At 36.9% G+C, this 21,199-nt stretch overlaps 1 protein-coding gene across 4 annotated transcripts in view; it reads left to right on the top strand.

Annotated features, from left to right (window-relative positions):
• Positions 1–21,199, top strand: part of PTPRN2 (protein tyrosine phosphatase receptor type N2) — a 659,325-nt gene that overhangs the window by 145,942 nt on the left and 492,184 nt on the right. For all 4 annotated transcript variants that reach the window (XM_032099269.1, XM_032099287.1, XM_032099259.1 and 1 more), the window contains exon 3: positions 19,784–19,897. In XM_032099269.1, the coding sequence (XP_031955160.1) occupies positions 19,784–19,897 (114 nt within the window). The remainder of the gene's footprint in view (positions 1–19,783; positions 19,898–21,199) is intronic.

Here is a 21,199-nt window from a genome sequence, read left to right as displayed (position 1 = left end):
ATGGTTACTGTGGAAGAGTATTAGCTGGGACAAAACCATGGCAAAGACCTTTCTAATGTATGTTGTTGATGCAGGCCAAATGCCAGTGCTCAGGGAGGTTATGTAGTAGGTTTAGTTTACCAGCAAAAGGAGCTGCAGGGCTCTCTCTTAAACTGGGACTGTGGCTTGATGAGGACATGAAATATAAATTGCATTATTTTATGTTATCTCTGGTGTAATGAAGTAGATCAAATATTAATCTGCTGCAGAATGAAACAAGGAAAAATATATTTATTTAGAGAGTTTGGTAAGCTGCTACTGAATAATATTGTCCTAGAAATCATGGCTTTATGAAAAGTTTTCACTGTTTCTGCTTGATTCCACTTTAGTGAACAAATGCAAATAATACTGAATAGCAAGATCTCGTAAGAGGTTGCTAATTTGATAAATATATATTTTTTTTTTTTAATTTGAGATTTGGCAAAATACTACAAATTTAAATTCTATGTGTTTAGACATGTAATTTGAGAATTTTTTCTTATATTGAATACAGACTAAGAATGTATTAGGTTAATTTTTAAAAATAAGTAATACAGGTTTTAATTACTTTTTCTGTTTTACCAGTTACTTCAGGATTTATCTTCTTTGCATTCATTTTCAAAAAAGCACCTTTTCCCTTTCTCCCTCATACCCACCGTGTTTGACAGACGCTGTTTGTAACCATTCATGAGCTGACTTAAAGCTGTCCTTCAGATTCCTTCTTGAAATTGTCCTCCATGGAGCATAAAAAGTATGCCCTGGGAACTGCACTGTGTTTAGTATTGCTTGCCGTTCTGCCTGGTATTGCCAAGCTCTTACTTTATGTATCTGTGTCTGAATGCCATAAATACTCCTTGGGGGAGAGTATTTTAGATTGTTATTTTATTTCATATGGGTATATGATATGTAAATATGTATTTGCACATATAAAATACGGTTATGTGTCAATATATAGAGTTTTTTTTTTTGCTGTTGTACGTTTTTATTTTAAACATGTTCCCTGAACAATTATTAGGGATGCTAGGGACTACAATGATACCAATAATTAAAACTACTGAGGTAAAAGGGACGCTTTAAGACTTGGGGGTCTTGCAGCATGTCCCTCTCCTTTGGTTCTTGGTGGTATTTGGTATATGCCTGCTACCTTCACAAACAGTACTGTATGTAATTTTTTGACTTTGCATATATTATTATTCTCCTGTAACTTCTGCTTTGTCTTGCATTACTTCAGTTCTGACTTCAGCCACCATATTGTGACATTTGCCCATTCCCTGAAATGGGGTGCCCAATATTTAGTAAGTCTCATGTTAAAACTATCGAGCTTATATTTTTAGCTGTTGTTTTCTTTTATAACAGATTATAATTTTTTACCATTATTTGAAAGTGATATGATTATTTGAAGGAATATCCTCATGTTTTGTATTTCATTTTCACTTATAGTATCAAATGCTCAGACCAATGTGTCCTGTTAAGAATAAACACTTGATACTTTAGTGCATCCAACTGATTCAGCTGTAGCACACATTTCTCCCTAAAGTGATTTAAAAATTAACTGTTAGAAATTGACTATGGTAGAAATCACAGAAAACCCGTTCAAGTTTTCTACGAATAAGACTTGAAAATATATTTCAAAACCCTTAAATAACTATATTTAAGAATATCCTGTTTAATGCTAGGAAATTAACAGTCATTTTATTCATTTGAAATAGAAATGCCTTCAACCTTCTAGGGAAAGCAAGAGCAAATTACAGCCAAATTTTCATTTCACAAGTCATCTTCATCCAGGATAAGCCAGGGCCCCAAGGTCAATTCTTCAATTTGGTATCCTATTTCCATAATGTTATTCTGCAGTGTACTTTCATTATTACTGGAGCACTGCTCGCTTTCCTATTAGTTTTATAAATGGCTATGTTAATGCCTTTTTGCAGACAAAACCACCTTTTGTTAATATCCCAGTGGATTTCCTAAGGATTAAAATATAGTTTTAAGCAGGCATTGGTTCTATTTATATTTTTTCATTGATGATTAGCCCTTGTCACCTACCCAAAAGTGGCATTGTTCAAACAGAGATCGAAGCAGTTTTTAAGAAGATACAAGTGATTGGCTTGACTGACAGAAAAAATAACTAGAAGCTGAAAATTCTAAGAATCTTTGTAACATTTAGTAATATCTAAGGCAATGCGACAGTAGAGAAAGAAGAAAAATAGAGGTGTGGGGGAAAATCTGTTCTGGCCAGGGAGTAGCCTTTTATACAAGGAGTTCTGCAGATAAAACTGTTTTCTTTGTCTTTCCTGTGCTGTTAGTGGTGAGAAGATACCAGTGCAGCTCAGCCGGGGTACAGCTCTTATCCCTAAAATTTTGCCAGTTTTGTTTTAGATAATGAAATATTTACTTCTGCAGTTGTAATAAATACATACATTATGTAATACCCGGGACAAAAATGGATGGAATACGTCTGCAGTGTTCCTCCCTGATTTGTGTTTACTGTGCATAAGAGGTTCTCCTCAGACCCTAGAGAGAGTGGAAAATAGCATTTCTTGGGAGCCATATTGATGAAATTTGGTTTCTTCTGGTGTCTTTTTTTAGGGGAATAAATGATTTATGTACATAAAATATAATCTTACTCAAGAAAGAGGATGATGAAAGAAGCTATTGACTGATTACCTTGATTTTCCATAGTCTACATATCTTGTGAACTCTGCACAAGCATTTCAGTAGTTATACAACAAAATCCTGTTCATAGTAGCAGAGTATTCTGTTCTGCTTTGGAGTTTAGAATAGGATATTTCAGTTGGAAGGGACCTATAAGGATCATCCAGTCCAACTCTCTGACCATTTCAGGGCTGATCACAAGTAAAAGCATGTTGTTAAGGGCATTGTCCAAATGCTCCTTGAATACTGACAGGCTTGGAGCATCAACCACCTCCCTAGGGAGCTTGTTCCAGTGCTTGGCCACCCTCTCAGCAAAGAGATGCTTCCTAATGCCCATTCTAACCTCCCTGGCACAGTTTTGAACCATTCCCATGCATCCCACCACTGGATCCCAGGGAGAGAAGCTCAGCACATCCCTTTCCAATTCCATTTCTCAGGAAGCTGTAGAGAGCAACAAGGTCATCCCTCAGGTTCCTTTACTCCAAGCCAGACAAAGCCAAAATCCTTACCTGCTCCTCATAAGAAACACCTCCCAGACCTTTCACCAGCTTTGTTGCCCTCTTTTGGATGCATTCAAGGACCTTCATGTCTTTCTTAAATTGTGGGGCCCAGAACTGCACACAGCACTGCAGGTGAGGCTGCAGCAACACTGAACACAGCGGGATAGTCGTCTGTTTTGAGCAGCTGGTTGTGCTGTATTAGGGCCAGGTTAATACGTTTATGAAGTGGATTTTTTGTAACAGAAGATGTGTCTTAGCAGGAACTTGATCTTCCCCAGAACAGCTTTCCAAACAACTATGTTTAACTTCTGAAATGGGACTGATAAATGTTTCATACCTGACCTACTGCAGCTGGAATGAAACCAGTAGGCTCAGTACCCTCAAGATGGAGCAGTCCTTTGGCTTTGTTCAGCACACCTCCAACTTGTCTTTAATCAGACTTTTTTTAAAAAAAGAAACCATTCTGAATGACTTTTTCCATGCATCCTGATATACTTGTAGGTCTTGGAGACATACAGTCCAGTACTTGGTCATGGAACTCAAGCCCCTCTGACATATTGTCTCTGAGGAAGTTATTTAAGTTTAAATTTTCAAACTCAAATGCTTAAATGTGAGTATATGTGACAACTTAATAGCAGTCTGCTGAGAGTGGTTTGCTGTTGTGCCAGTATCAACTTGGGGTAAGCAGATACTTCAAAAAATCAAAGATCATTTTCACTTTAATACATAATAATAATAATAATTCATGTTTTCAAGGTATTTTATACTCTGATTTGGAGAAAAGTTCAGAGGTCCTTGAAGTGACAGACACTTGAACTAGAATCCCACACTGTGCAGATATAACCAATTTAGATACTTAACATACATGCATAGTCTCAGAAAGGCTTTTTAACACATGTGAAGGAGAAAAGTATTGTGGTTAAATTGTTTCTAGACCTCCTCTGCATGCATTTACCTAAGTGAGTGAAACTGCTTTTTGGGCTTACCCCTGTCCTGTTCCTATTTAGGTGCTGATGTGAGCACCTGCTTTGGACATCTGCTCCAGGTTCACCTGACCTCACTTCAGGCACTCTGCTGAGTGTGAGCTAAGAACTGACAGGCTCTCCACAGCCAATGTAGAGAGGCACTTTTGCAGAGTGTAATTCATCCTTCCTAAAATTGGAAATAGCTTCCAAATGTATTCCTCTCTCTTTCTCTCTTGGAGAGTCTCCTCTTGGAGACTTTTCCTGTACTGTTCTTCATTTCTTCTGAAAATCTCCATAGGTCTTGTGGCTTCCAGTGTATATGTGCTGCCTATTAGTTAAGATACTTCATATTAAAAACTGTCAAAGAAATGAAAGCAATTTCGTATGGTTCCCAGATTAATGACAGTCTGCTTGCACATTGGTTGCTTTCCGTTGGCATCTGGGTCCTAGTACAGACTGCCATTCTTAATCATATTTTAATTTTCAAATAAATTGCTTTCATTATCCTTTCATTTACAATACCGTGTGTGCATTACTGCTCATTAATGTTTGTCATCTACTTTGCTGAGACTGGGTTTTTAAATAGCCATGGTTGCAATGCAGTAATTAAAGATGATCCATGTTGGTTTTGTAGAAATTATTCTGAAGCCTTCTTACACAAAAAAAAAAAAAGAAAAAAAAAGAAGAAGGAAAAACAGAAACACAAACCCAGAGTGCTGTTAAAATCAATTCCTTAAATGTATGGAAGCAGCTTAGCATAAGGCATTGCCTGTGGGTAAAAAGAGGGCACTTCTAATGCTTCTGCTTGAATGATGTCTAATGATGAATCTGTGTGAAAACCGTGTATCTCTGTAATTACTGTTGGGTTTGAGTATAATATTTTACACTCGAGATGAAGTAAGACTTTTTCCAAATTATTTTGCAAAATATTTATTCTGCTCTCTGTTTAGTACTGTTAGTTTCTAGTCAGCCAATTCCTTCCCCCTTTTTTCTACTTCAGATACCAAAACCATGAAGGGACAGAAATAACATGACAGGGATTTTAAAATTGCAATTTTGGAACCGAATCCTTACTGGACAGAAGTCAAAATAATAGCAGTAACCTCTGCCTGGTTTTGGTCCACCCATATTCCGTGGGTAGAATATGGAAATGCTTCCTGTATCTGCATTTGCAGTAAGTATTTACTTGCCTGTGACACAACCTGTACGACTGATTTTATGCACACACGAAATTGTGGATCTCCATGTCTGTGCTTATCTGATATTTTTTATTCCTTTGCTTCTTAAGTGTCTGTGCTCAACTTTTAAGACCTGGCCCTTAGGGATCCTGATGTGAATGTTCAAATGGAATGTCACTACAGGAGTAAGGGAACAATTACACATTATTCAAAGAAATTTAAATGGATTTTTGAGGTATGATACTCTTTATAAACAGCTAGAGAATTAGTTGTTTTTCTGGGATTAATATTTTAGAAAGCAACTTTGGGATGTATCCATCCTTACATGACAGCACTTGGCCCCAAGATGGGACCCCTTCTTGATGGGACTTGAAACTTGAGTCTTGCAATCACCTGCAGAGCTTTTGTGTGGCACTGCGTGGTCATGGCTGAAGAGGCCTCTCTTCTATCAGGCTGCATTTGCTTCTGAACCAAAGAGATGAAACACATCCTGCTCCTTTCAGTCTCTACCATCATTTTCTTCCAATGAAGCTTGTAAGCTCTCCATGACCAAGATCTTGACAATCACTCCCTGGCTTAGTGCAAGAAGCAAAAGTCTGAAGAACCAAAATTAATGATGTGCCCATTTTGTTTCTACAGTTTATATATCTTCATGGAAGTGTAGTTAAAGGAAAATATTTGGAAACATACTTTGGTGTTTTCACACCCAAAACTAAACATAAATAAAATCAAACGATTTAAAAAAATAATAGCTTCATATATATTAAATTAATGATAAAGCAATAGATTCAAATTTATAAATTTTCTTATTTGAGTGATAGAAGAAAACCCAGTACCTCTCTACTTGAATCTTCTCTTTATTATTGTAGTGAAGCAAGTTGAAAAAGGTGTAACACCTCCTCTTAGTGTTCATTAGCTGAAAAGCCAAACTGGATGAAATCTGATAGAAGCACCTCAGCTAAGGCTGAATCCATGGAATTTTTTGAGTTTGTTCTTTTGTTATGATTAATCCAGTCATCTCAGCCTCATGCTTTTATTCATATCAAGGTATGTATCTGTTCAATTTATTGATTTAGATTTTAATTTAGCCAAATCACCTACAGCATGTGCCTCTTTCTCTGTGGTATCTTTGGAGTAAATGTGTCACAAATATACCCCTAAATTACCTGTCCAGTTTCAGGTGGTTTGGTAAGATGTGTCAGACTTAAAAACATTTTTTTCTAAAAATCAGGCCATTTAGTATGAAAAGAAACACTGCCTTTATTTGTTACTAGAAAGAATACTTTATCTTATTTGAAATTTTTCTGTTCTCATTGATAGTAAAAAATGGAAGGAGATGGAGTAGAGAAATGGATAATCCTGCACCAGATAATCTAAGGACATTGTCTAGATAAAACTGTGGCTTTACTAGTATGAGTGTGGTGAACTTTGGGAGGGTATTTCAGAAGTTATTTGTCACTGAAAGGACAACAATTATGCCTTTGTGAAATAAATTCATCAATCCCAGTCTAAATGTAAGAGGTAAGAGCCCTATCCCACTGTACCATAACCACACAAAACACTTCAACCCAAGCACCGTCAGTACTTTGACATCACATCTGCAGAGGAAGCTTCAGTGCCAAAAAAAAGTGTGCTTCTGCCTCAGTACATCTTCATCCCACAGACTCTGTGTTACAGCAAAGCTTTAACATTTCCTGAAGGGTGTGGTATGATCCTAGAAGCATTTTGCAAATGCTTGTAATTTTTTGCATTTTTTCCTAAAACTGTGGAAAAGCAAGAGAGCCATGCAACTCTGAGGCTTCAGTAAAGACAATTGCTTAAGTAAATAGTTATTTTTAAGCATAAAAACATTCCAAGCAGCCCCTGGGAGGCTTGCAATGAATGGAAAATTAGGCATATCTTTAATAGTAACTGGATGCATTAGAGCTTGTACAGAAAGAGACTGGGTAACATGACATCCTTCAGAAGTACTTGGAACCTCAAATGCTTGTGAATATCTGTCTTAAGTCCATACCTAAACTTTGTGTGAAAAGCAGAGAATTCCATGACTGTAAGATTTGTTCCAGGAGATTCCTTTCAGTTTCTGGACATCTATAAATATGAGGGCTCATAGCCTGCTGGATATGTAGCCCTGAGGATGGTTAGTCATTTGTTGGGATGGAAAAAAGGTAAACACATTTATTTTCTAATTTTGGGTGTATTTTATTAGGTGATTCATTCTTATGCAGTGAATGTGTCTAAGCATATTCTTTCAGTTATTTACTAGTTTTTCCTGTGGTGGATAATGATATAATTCTGTATATGCTGATAATAACATGCAAGTACAATGCCGGTTACAATTCATGATTCTGGATGGCCTGAGATTTAAATTTTAGTAACCAGATACTCAAGAAAGGTTATTATACTAAAACTTCATAATCAGAAGAGATGCAATAAAGGCCTTTTTATTCCTGTTCAAGTACATAAAGAGTATCAATATTCAGTATGAAAATCAAAATCTGTGCAGAGATGAAGAGAGGAGAGAAGAGCAGTGATACTGTTAAAGAAATGTTGCTGGTTTTGCATGGATTGTCTTATTCTGGTCATGGTTATCAAGGTTTGAGGAACATTCCTGCTCCTGTGAGAAGTCCCTCAAAGCATTGAAGCTGCTGCAGTAGCTTTAGAATAAGCAGTAAACACTTGCTTTTCAGGAATGTAATAGGGGATCTACACAACCCTTGTCTTTCTGTATAAGAGGTATCGGTAATGTCAGTGAATTCACTCAGCTGAAGACCTGCCAACAGCGTTAAAAAAGTAATCTTATTTATGTAGATATATTTTTCTGTTTGTTTTGTGATATTAAAATAAGCAGAGCAGAAAATGATAGATGATTTTTTTTTTCTTTTGAGTAACAGTCACTGTCCAGATAAGGTGAGGGCTAAAAGATTTCTCTTCTTCATACCACATAATATGCCATTTTCATTTTGTGCTGCTTATAACCCTGAGTGTCACAGCTTTCTATTCTAGTCTGAATAGTCAATGAAACATTATGAAGCCGATAAGAAAAGCTGGTCCCCGTTCCTTGGCAACGGCTGTTAAGCAGAGCTGAGTGCTGTTGATTGAGGAGATTAGCTGCCAGAGATAAACCTCCTCTTTTTGCTGCCCTGCTGCTTATCTTTCCACCCATAACAAGTTGCACCAAGTATGACAGCAGTCAGTGGTTTAGGCAGAATATGAACTTTGCGGCAAATGAAATTTGTGCAAAACGCTTTGGGTGCTGACGTTAAAATCTTGAATTTATTAAAATTTTGCAGGTTGTTTTATGGACTGTAGTTCCTTGACTTAGGGATGAACATTTTTATTTGAAAGGTGCTCCAGATGTGAGAGAAATGGGATGTCCTGTTGCTACACTGCACATTCATAAATACTGAAGATAGTAGCAAATATTTGTAACAGTCGTCTCTTGCTCCAGTTCTCAGTGACATTGAAGGAATACATGAGCTAATACATGAGCATAAGTAAAATTACTGCAGCTACTAGGTATGCAGAAGTCAGATTAAAAAATTAAAATGTACTATTTTGGTTGATGTCTTTGGGAGAAAATGCTATTGTAGATTAAACAAAATCATCTGGATGCATCGAAATCTGCTTCTGTCTGTACATGGCTTGGAAATCTTTCTAGTTTCAGTATATCAAAATTACATTTCATGACAGAAGCATTTTTATTGACTGGAAAATTAGTGCTGAAATATGACCAGTGAGAGAAGCTGGTGACTTTTCCCTCCTCAAGATTTGCGTTTCTCTTTTCTTCCCCATTTAAAAAATATTGGCTTATCCCTTTGCTTTCATTAGTGAGTCTGCAGTTCTGTTTATGTTTTTGACCTTGAGGATGCCCACACCACCCCCCTGGATCTGCTTTGCCTTTGCAAACCTCTCTGTTGGCCAGAACAGGAGCGTAGGCTGGGCTGGTTGTTGGATAAGTGGGGAATGGTAAAGCACTGGCAAAAGAGTGAAACTCTGAGTTGACCTGCTTAAGCAAAGCCATCTGTGTGCAGAGATCTGGGTGAATAGTTATCCATCTAATAAGTGTCATAAGTTCAGCAGTATTATTTAAATGTGTGTGGTTATTGTCAATAATGCAGCAGAAGCTTCGGAATAGTAGATTTTGGGTAGAAGCATTTTCCTTCACGTAGGACTGCAACCCCTTTCTGTTAGATCTATCAAGACATACTAAAAACCAGTGATGGCTTCTGCTGGAAGAGCATTCTGCTGGAGTGGAGGAAGCAACAACAAACAGAGTTAATATTTTCTGTGTGGTTTTGTTATTCCAATCAAGAATATGGCACTTCGTAAGCAATGTAGTATCAGGAAGACATTTAGAAAGATACAGTTTGATGCTCATTAGTAAAATATTATGTCAGTGGGTTATTTTGCTGATTCTAAAGTCCTGGCTTTCAAGTTTTTTGTTTTGCATCTTTGATGAATGGTTATTTCATCCTTTTGTAGCATGAATATTTTGTTCAAAATGATTTTTATTTATTCTATTTTCTTTTAAGTATATGTGCTGAGTATACAACTTCTGTACTTAACCACTCCAATTGAAGGATATTCTAAGGGTGTGAGCAGCTTTAATCCAGCCCCCAAACTCCAGTTAAAGAATGGCTTTTAATTGTATACAGTATTCTAAAAAGCCCATTACAACTTATAAGTATGTACAAATGTTAAGAATTTTATATGAGTTGTATGTATTCCGGGAGTAAAATAGGAAGCAATTTGGGGTTGTACGTATCACATATATTGAGGAATCTCTGTACCCATTGCAAAAGCAAAAAAAGTCTTGCTTTTCAGCTCCTTTCTTATCATAATTTCAGATATTGCAGGTCTTAAAAGTTGTTTTGAATAGTAGCACACAAAACTGAGGAGAATAAATACTTCTGAAGCTGCTCCCAGCCCTGTTCTGATCTCTGTTCCCATATCGTTCCATCTGTCTGCAGGCTTACTTAGAGAGACAAAAGATCATCTGCTGTGCTGAAGACTTCTGTGCTGGAAAAGGCACTTCACTGTAGGGCTTTTTCCAGCCCATAAATAATCTCCTTTGCTTCTCTCAATACCCTTTCCAAAATTTATCATTCATCTTCAGATTTGGACTCCAGAACTCTCTATTCCCATACTGACCTTACCAATGCTGCATACTGAATGACGTCAGCTCCTTGTTCCCACTTACTGCTGTTATGTTCATATGTCCCCAAACCTTCTTTGTGCTTTTGCCCTCACATCGTCTCAGGCTGAACACTGGGGTTTGAATCAAGCAAGGAGGACTGTTAACATCTCCTGCCCTTCACCTGTTGCCATTAGCAGAGCTGCAGGCAGTGCTCCAGGTCTCTCACACAGTGGGGGGAAAGCTGTGTCAGGACCTCTAATTAGTTGTAACAGAAATAACTTTTCTGGCTGCAGCTTCTGATAGGTGGTCCAAGGTATGTAACATCGTATTTAGCTATTTCAAAGCACAGTTTGCTTGAAAACGGTCAGATTTTTTGTGTTCTTCAAACTGTTCAGCAGAAACTCTTGGCATCCTGATATTAAAGTTTGAGTGAGGTTCTTGGCTGTTCTGCCAGGGGCAGTTTGATGTGCTGTGACTTCTGTAGGCATAGTTCAGACTTGAGCAAGGTGTAGAGATTTCTCATGTAGCTCTGAACAGTTTTAATCAGGCCACAGGCTGCAGCACTCTGAAGTGATTCGTGTTTATAAGGTTTTCCCCTCCCCTCCCTAAAGAACTGCATTTAAATTTTCTGCTGATATTTTCAGGTTCACATAACATAATTTTCTGTAATTTTTTTTAATAGTAGCTAGGGAACAAGATGGAGATCTTTATTACTATAATTCCATGCATGTCTGAAGTCAGTTCCATTTAGGAATAAATTCAGTAACTCAGATTACAAAAGCAATCTGCTGTCTCAATAAATATTGTCCTGCAAAGATCTAGAAAGATTCTAGTTTGGCAAAGGACAGAAATAAACCCAGTTTGCTCTATTAGACACTGCAGCTGCTGAATATGAATGGAATGGTCATTAGTCATGTTTTCATGAGAATATTTTCTCCTGCAAACACATAATAACTCAAATATAAACTCTTGGCACTTACACAGGATAAGTTAAAACTTTCACTACTTTGTTTTTAATACAAAATTAAAATTAATGCAGAAATGCATTTTGCTGAACATGTTTCCTTGCAGAGTTATCTTTGCCTTGGGAATACAGATGCAAGAGCAGCTACAGTCTGATCGCACAGTGAAGACATTGCCAGCACCAAAGTGGTTCTTGGCACCAACCAAAAATGAATGGGGATCCTTGAAGTGTCTGAAGTACATCTCAGTGATACTTGGAAAATTAGTGTACATAAATAAGCATTAGTATATTTGCATCTCATTGATTCCATAAATAAATTCTTAGTCCCTCCAGTAACCTCTGTTCATAAATGCATATTGAGTAAAAAAAAGGAATTGTTCATGTTTCATCATTCCTTGTTGTTCTGGCTTAATTTTAAACAGTGCAAGCAGTAGGATCCATTACTCATGATCCATTACTCTTCCAGGAGGGAAGTAAACAGCTCCAGAACGGTTTCTCCCTGCTTGAAACTTGTTCTGATTCAGAATGTTCATTTTTGTCTTTTCACTCCATTTCTCCCAATAATGTCATAAATAATTAATCAACCAGGTTGCATAAACGTTTAGTGTTTCTTGTAAAGAATCAGGTAGTTCCATGCTTAAGGCTCTGTGTGACTGCCTCCTTTCTTTCATTTTTCTCTGAACTTCTCTAGTTTATTCATATCTTTCTGGTAATGATGTGGTCAGAATTTGATACAGTATTCTGTCTTTTTTCCAGGGAAAAAAAGCTTTTTCTAAATAGAGGGTGGCACATGGCTTAGATTTCTCAGTACTAAGATAGCAATGTATGCTATAAACCTACCTGTTAACCTTGCAGTCCAGTGGCTAAACATGTTAATGGAAGAGAGAGCTTTATTGTAAGCCTATTAATACTTGATTTATACTTGAATTTAAAGTATTTATCATCTTGGAGGAGGATTTATATGTTTAAATTTTTCCTCCCTTTTCTCTTTACTACCAGTATTGACCAGAAAAGGAGTTGCTGCTCAGAGGATTTTGATTGCAAGCTCTTTTTTCTTAGAAGCACCTCAGCTAATACTGAAGCCATAGTTTTGCTTAGAAAAGCCTTCTCAACATATTACAATTAGAAGTTCTTGGGCTTTTTTCTCAGAGATTTTCTGGATTTGCCTCTGATCAAAATTAGAGGCAGATGGTTCCTGTGGCTTACAGACTGTCGTGGTTATCCGGATGTGGAAGATGTTGATTCAGTCACTGTTTTCTGATCCTTTATTATCCTCATCATGGAGCCAAAAACATAACTTTCATGCCACGTAGTTACCTAAGCTGTGGAAAGTTCAAGTTTGGTTCTCTAAGAAGTACCAAGTTATTGAAGCATTATTCAATTTGAACATTAGCTCTAGCAGCAAAATGTTAAGACTTGCTTTCTTTTCATCTCTACTTTTTCCTTTCCTTTAAGTCCCTCCTGCCCTCTCCTCCCAAGGCATGGCCATTATTTCGATGTTTGCAAGGCCGAAGTATGACCTGTTAAGGCTGAGCTTCATTTTTGTGCTCTGAATCACATAAAGTAGGCATTGAAATCTGGACCTCTCATTCTCTTAGCTGAATAACTTAGGGGCTTTTTGGAAGCAGGCAGCACTTCTTTCATGGCAAGCCTGCTCTCCTCTTGCTTTGTTAGCCTGTAACTCACTTTTTCACAGTCCTTTCCTTCCCTCCTTTTGCTGTACTGAGGATTTTTTAGTTACTTTCTCTACAATTTACATATTTCTGTTGTAACGTAGAAAAAAAATCTCCAAGTTTGCATAATGCTTTAGGACCGTACAATCCACCACTTAAATTAGCAGGTTAGCATAGAAATAGTTACTGAAATTATATTTCCCTTCTGTTGAAGATTATATATATATATATATATATTTCTTTTTTTTTAAGGAAGGACTGAGTCCTCCAGAACTTGCTCTCAGAATTACTCCTTGAGACAAGGGAATTGTAATACCCAGAGGAACTATTCATGCCTCAGAATGATTTGGAGCTTTGCAAATCCCAGCCCTATCACAGTATTTGCACAACAGCTAACCAATGCTGCTCTTAATGTTAGCTTTTATCTTTTAATAGGAGCACTTTCATAATCACTAACATCCTACCCTACATTGATTCTTTCAGGAAATACTGATTCTTTCAGCAGAAATATTTGAGGGGGTTAGGTTTGGGGATTTTTTTTAAAGTAGACCAGCTATCCATCTTTTTCCTTAAATATCTGTGTCCAGAAAGGTGAGAAGAGGCATTAAATCTTGTTAGAGTTCTTTTATTGGACTGTTAGGTGATCTGGATTGCAGCAGAATTTTTTTAAAGTTACCTTTGCCTTCCAAGAAGCAGTTTATTTAGTAGCTGAGGAAGAGTGAATTTACTGGACTGTTAGTCATCCGCTGCATGGCAATTTTTTTTTGGTTGGATAAAAACAATCATGTTTAGAGTGTCCTACTTCATTGTTTTCTGCATTTTGTAGTGTTTCTATTATATTTACAAAATAAACCTACAAAAATATGCTCTGTGTTTTACTTGAAGTTGAGGATTTACTTCTATTGCATAATGTTTTGTGCCTCACAGAGTAGCAAAAGCACAATACCACCACAAACTCTTGTTAAACAGTCTACATGCACTTTCCTTACTTGTCTTTATAATGCTTTACTTCTAGAAACAAATATTGTGGCCTTTTATTTTAAAATTGTATTTCTTAATTTTAAGTAGCTGCCTTAAAATCTTCCCCATGCCTGTCAGCCTTTAGGATAGGGAAGGGCAGTGTGGGTTGAGGGTGGCTGGAACTGCATAGTTCTGTATTGGGACGAAGCCAAATGGATCTGGAAGCAGTAAATTCAGGTGGTGAGCAGTCTGTGCTCCAGGACTGATCCCTGTCCACTAGATGCCACTATTACTGCTCCGAAATGGACATAACCGAGGACCACTGAGGAAAACAACCAAGGACTACGGAGATAAGAAAAATAAAATGACAAAAAGGTTTTAAAAGTTGAGCAGGGGGAGGTTGCTCCTCAGAAGGCTGCTGTCTGCAGAGCACTGCAGGGCTGCAGTGCAGCTCCCCCTGATTGCAAACAGCAGCTTTTCTGCTCAACCACTGCAGGATTTGCTGTTGGAAGCATTGGACTCACATTTTCAAAACATCATATGAGAAATGATGCTGCAGAAGCCACTGCTGCTCTATCTGTATGATCTCTACCCTACTTGCAAATTGAATATAAAAGTGTAGGTATAAATTATGAATTTTTTTTTAATAGATGGAATATTAAAAACATGTTGTTTGCTGAAGACCTTGCTTGTAAATGTTGAATGTGGATTTGTGAACTGTATCTTTTGAAATAAGCCTCCTGGCATACAACTTAATGTCCTCTTCAATGAACAGTAACATTTAATCTTTCTTTTTAATTTTTGAAAAGGGGTTTTGAAAACACACTCCATACTATGGGAAACAGCAGGGAGAGAAGAGTAAAATACTGTAACAATCTCCTTCATACTTCCTAAACATTTAACATCTGTGACCTTGAAGTTCAGTATCATGAGACTTTTGAGATGCAAATATTGTGCTTACCATTGGAAAAGGATTTAATCTCTCCAGTAGGCAATTCAGGCTCTAATTGTGGGTTATAGCACCGACCTTTTTATTAGTCCTAGACTTTATAACACCTTAAACTGCTGTCTGTGGAAGGAGTGTGGTGTCCATATTCAGTGAGAAGAAAGGATTCTTTTCTTACACAAGGTTAAGTCGCTGAAGAATGATGCCCATTGAAAACTCTGCAGAAACATTATAGTAGGTTCTCTGGTTAAGTGCAAGAGCACAAATGATGCAATCCAAGGTGGCAGAATTTGCCATTTGACACACCACTGGGTCTATGGACTTTCTTTTTTACATAACAGAGGAACAAAGCACAATGACTGCAGTATGGGGCAAAACTAGAGTTTTATACAAAGCTCTACTTTAATTTTTTAACAATTGTCAGATAATTAGTACAAGGAAGCTGAAGCATTGGTTGGCCCATGTATGTGAGTACTGACACTGTCTGGAGAGCTGCTTCCTTTCTGGCTGCTGCAGGAAGTTTGAAGAGAAGAAGACCCAGGTGCTTCAAAGCATCTGCTCGAAGGCTCCTTTTCAAAGGTCACTTGTCAGCGCCATGTGAAAATTTCACTGCATGTAGATCTAAATAATTAATTACTGCACAGCACAATCTTTTAATTTACATATATCAAGCTTTCAGCTGCCTGCAGACAAACTCCAGTATCTCTATCAGTCTTCACACCTTTTCTCAGTAGCAAAAGACACTCAACAAGAACTCATTCTTTATTTTGCTGGTATTATTTAAAACTGTGTCATATCTTGGATACATCTTAGTTTCAGTCACCAGATTAGCCATACATAGGGATTCTAGGATGGGATATGTTTCTTTCACCAAGGACAGCTTATTATACACAAATTTTTTTTTTTTTTTTTTGAGGAAACACTGCCTAAAAAGAATTTATTGAATTAGCTGCCAACAAATAGTGTTGCCTTCAAGGTGAAGGTTGTCACTTAGCACAAGTTTCCAAAGATGTTTTAGTACCTCTTAAGCACTTGATGCTTGTCTCCTTTACCAAGTGAACATACTGGCGCAATCAACTCTTCAAAACTATTTCAAGCTATAGGTTTTTGTGGTCTCCTTTTACACAATTCAGTACCTGGATGTCAATCATGAATATAATGTGGTACTTCCTCAGTAGTTAATGGAGGTCATAAATATGCACTAATTCATGACAAATGGGCAATAATAATGAATAATGATGGGTGTTTTCCATTTTCTTTTAAACCTCTCTCAACAGTCAGCCTTCCAGGACTTGTGTTTTGACTTGCTCATGGTTTAATCTATCAGTTGTAATTTTTTCACTAGAAAGTTGATAAATATTCAGTGTAAATACATATACCATGCTCCAGGGCGTTGTCTCTAATAAAAGACATCTATTTGAGATCTTATTGTGCCCCTGAGTTACAGTAAATTTGTGTCTTTTAATCTTAGCATCTAACTTTTTATATATAAATATTTGTCAAAATTCAAGATTTTAAGTAAAAGCTTATAGAAGTTTATGTTTGCGTTTCTTCTCAAATATTAAAGCTATCAGCAAAATAGCCAAGTGGATAAAGAAGCACTTCACTATTTCCTTGGGTATATGGGTGTATAATTCTTCTGTTTTAATCTCTTCTTTGAAAACAAATGTAGCAGCTTTCTAAAAGCCAACATGAGCCTGCTGTTAATGCAGATTTTTCCAGTTCTAAGTATAACTTCTAAGATATTATTATGGAAATTTCTACTTTTTGCTGACAGCAAATGATAACACTTTAATAGCAAACATATGTCCATATTGATCAGTCTCAACCTTCTCTCATTCTGGGCTTGTGTAAAGTGCAGATGTCCTTTGCATGTTACGTTCCCTCTCCTAACACAACTTTAATGCAAGTTCAGTATGAACACACTCTCAGCAGATACAGGCATACAGAGCATGGTGTTATTAAAATATCACTCATTCTTTGAACTTCCTCTGCCCTGATACATTTACTGAAAATTCTGGGAGCTTTTCCTCTTTCTTTTTTGCTTTATGCCCAGCTTTGGGCATTTCTCTCACTGTTTGAGGCCAACTGGGTGCATGACAGGGTCCAGAAAGATGCACCATGTAGTGACTTGCTGTAAATACCACAGTAACTGGGATAGTTCATGGAAGACTAAGCTGGACATTTTAAATATTAGCTGTAATTTAAGTAAAAATGAGCTCTGTGCTGGACCTGAGCCATTTCTGACCCCACATCTGCCATTTAGGTTTCTTGAAAGAAAAAGAGGGGTGTCTTTGACAATTTTTTCATGGTAAAATGGCTCTCCCTTGCCTTTTCTTCCCTTGAAATCTGTGTAATTGTAAGCAAGTTTATTTTAAAAGGCACCCTGAAAATTAAATGCCCAACCTCAATTAAATTTTTTAGGTCTTAGAACTTGCCACAGAAACCTTATTTTTAAAGAAAAAAAATTTAAAAAGCCAAAATACACCCAAAACCAAACAAATCAACCCCAACCAAAAAAGAGAAAGCCCTAAACAAACAGAAAAATCTGGGAAAATTCCTACTTTTTTAGAAAAAACAGGTGAACTATGAAATGTATTATTTGCACGACTCCAGTCCAACAGTAATCCCCGGCACAAAGATCCTCTGTATTTTAAAGCTGGTATTTGCCAACCACTCCTTGGGGCATTCTGCTCCCGCTCCGCTCTCCTCGTGCTGCATTTAGCAGAGCCGAGCGCTATTTGTGGTTACAGCCTCTCCAAAGCTTATTATGCCCATATTTCAAGTACAAAAGCCAAAGTAACTTGCAGTTTCTCCCTAAGCAGTCTCAGTGTTTTTGGATAGATTGTATAGTGCAGCCCGGGCTCATGTGCTAATTGTTAATTTTAGAATTTAAATGGGTTTTGTTCTATTCAAAGGAAGTAGGCTAAAGGTTTCTGAAAACTCAGAGTTTAGGAAAATGGTTTTGTCTCTTTTAGAGTTTGTGAGTGAATTAGCTTTTGCATCCATGGAGATATCCTTAAATGATACTTAATACAAAAATGGTTAATTTTTACTGAATGTGTATGCTTTTCTAGACTCTAAAATAAGATTAGAATTATTTTTATCTCTAAAAAACATAATGGAATATTAGTTGTTTATATAAACATAGATTTTGTCCTAATTGTTTGTAGCCAGTAATGGTGGTATTCCAAAATAGAGCTGGCTGTTTCAGGTTATGTTTCATTTCGAAGAATCTTGTTCCTAAACACTGAAATGTTCTTCTGTTCCTTTCAGAATCAAAACCTTATTCCTGTTATCCATCCATATATAAGCTGACTGATATTTATATACTTATTTTCAACTGCAACAGGTTTTTAAACAGAGATGAATATTTTAATCTGCTGTTAGGCTGCTTTTCCCATTACATGTCAAAAAACCAAACCATATCTGTCTATGTAGTTTCCAAATTAAACCTAGTTTCCAATAGCAAAATTAGATTCAGATGTAGGGTTTTAATTTGGATTAACTTAATTTGGCAGTTTTAAGTGACAGGAGGATTGGAAAGGCGAAGAAAGAAAAAGTTGGCTAATTTCAATGAGGTATTTGTGTTTAACAGTGAGGACTAATAATGCCCTTTTTCTGCATCCTGGTTTGGTTTATTTTCTTTTATGCCATTATTTGTGTTTAGTGAACAGCTGGGCCAGTAGTTACCATTTGTAGTCTTTTAGCTCTGTGAAGTAGCACAGAAAGTAATGGACATTTGCAAATTAATGCTTATCCTTATTTTCTGCTCATCTGATGTAGTTCTCCTTTTGGAGCATAGATGTAATATCAGAGCAGAAGTAATTACTGTGTTAAAACTAGGATTGCAGTAGAATATTTTGCTAATTAAACTTGTTGCATTTAAATTGCTTCCTTTGGATCACTATATAGAAGAGAACTATTTTGAACAATAAATGAAACCACTCTCTTTCTCAGAGACCCAGAATTGCAGATGGTCAGATTGCATGTGAAGCACCTAGACTCTGAATTAGGCTTTTGTATGAAAGGGAGAAAGGTAATTTGAATGTTTGAACTCCCTGTTCCTCCCACACATATACAGGAAGCTTGCCTCAAAATGAACAATTCTCTAAATAAAGACTAATAAGAAGCTAAATTAATTAGAAGGTGTGATTTGAAAAGACATTGATGAGAAGAGTCTGTCATTTCAGACAAATGGAATGGAGCTAAATAAATTAGGCCACATTAATATCTCATTGTTCTGTGAGGAGCTTTCTTTTATTGCATTCATTAGAGGGTACTTCTTGAAATGAGCCTTTACTAGCCATTATGGATTCAGTTCTCATTTACCAATGCCTAACACGCAGCTCCTGCATTAAAAATGTTTCAGCAAATCCACATAGTTTCTGCAAATTAATATTTATATTTCTGGATGCTTCACTTTTCATCTGCAGCATAGTAGGCATTGAACATTAAGGTTTTCTCTCACTGAATTGTCAGTAAAGTGTTACATCTAAAGATTTGGGAAGCAGAAGTCTGAAAGTACTTTAGAAAATAAACTGTATGCCTAACTCATACAATAGAATATTCCTCCAACTAATATTCTTCCCAGCATTTATTTATTTTGATAGAAAATATCCCGTCTCATGACTTCAGTGGTTCTTTGATAGCTTTTTAAAGTGTCTTTTAAAAGGTTCCTTCAGTATATAATTAGGATACATTGGAAATGCGCATCTCATCATGCCGTTCTTCCTCTCAGAAAACGAAATGTGTATTTTTCCTTTTCTTTTTTCTCTTTCCTGCAGATGGACTATTTGGGAGATGTCAGCGAGTGCCAGTAATAGACATCTATAAATATGACATTTCAGCCCCTGTTCTGCAGCACCTGAGGATCATCCTGGAGCAGCTCTCACACAGAGGTACAGTCAAAACTCTAGAGTGGGGTTAGATGCACTGGGGGTAACAATTATTTGTGCTCTCTCTGAGGTGATGCCTCCCGAAACTTTTGAACATATTTGTGTTTCAGCCCTGCTGGTGCAGACTTTATAATAAAGTAAAAAGCCTTTGGACTCACTGAATCTGCCAGGAGGACCTGGGGAAGCAATTCCAGGAGAGGAGCTTCCTCCCTATGTAGCATATGCCTGTGACTGACACTGTACTAGAAAATTTTAGCATCTATGAATCCTGGTGTCACATAAATAAATCAGGAGGAAAGAAAAAAGTTTGCCATGTGTACTTTTGCACCACGGCATGTTTTAGGGTGCATGGGCAGAAAACACAAAACTTCCATTTAGTTGGAAACAGATCTTAACTTTCTAATGAATTCAGATAATAAAACTGCTCTGATTTCATTACCAGCCGCGGCTGGTCTGTTTCTTTTAATTTTTGTTCACCTTTCCAGTGTTAATCTCTCTGCTCTTTCCAAAGCCAGAAAGGATTTTCTAGCTTTTGAATGGCATAACTTGAACTAACAAATCAAAACTTGGATAAAGTGAAAGCCAGTAAGGTGAACAAACCTTTTAAATACTAATACATGAAATAAACATCTCTTGTAGACACCCACAGGACTTAGATATTTGTGATCCAAATTGTTCCAAGAATATTTCTGGAATGTTTAATTTTGCACTTGCATCATCTGTGTGGATGTTTGTACCTAAATGCTTTCCAGTCACAATCTTGATAGCCAAGTAGTAATATTGTATTATCACGATGCTAATTTAATCATGAGAAAAAATCGGTTTCTCAGTAATTTGGGACTCTACTTGGAGACTGGACTTCTAGTTTGGACACCACTCATTTAGAGCATTTAAAAATTTTCCAGGGATTTATTTGCTGTCCAGCAGCCCATCCAAGTGAGACAAACTCAGCAAAACTTGATTGTAGTAGCTCCTGGCTGATTAACAGTAACATGTGAATAGTACTTGTGGCTCTTTTACTTGTCATTTTCTAGAGGCTAAGTAATGCAAGCGAAGTTATGAAAATACTCTGTTGTCAAGGCAACATTGTATGAGTGAAAAAACTTGTATCTGGGCTCTGTTTGAATATAGTGAGGAAGGCAGGAGGGGACACATTCATCACATTAAGTCACCTAAATTGATACCTAAAGGGATCATGCACACATGGACAGGCAGCAGTCATTTACATTGCTTGAATATAGGTCAGGTGTCCTATGTAAAGCTTTCTCTATGAGGATGTCAGAGGTAAGTAAGAGACCTGCAGGA

Source organism: Corvus moneduloides, chromosome 1 (assembly GCF_009650955.1).
Source record: "Corvus moneduloides isolate bCorMon1 chromosome 1, bCorMon1.pri, whole genome shotgun sequence".
In the NCBI taxonomy this organism is placed as follows: Eukaryota; Metazoa; Chordata; class Aves; order Passeriformes; family Corvidae; genus Corvus; species Corvus moneduloides.
The sequence above is the reverse complement of the archived record's forward strand: the minus strand, read 5'-3'. Positions and strand labels throughout refer to the sequence as shown.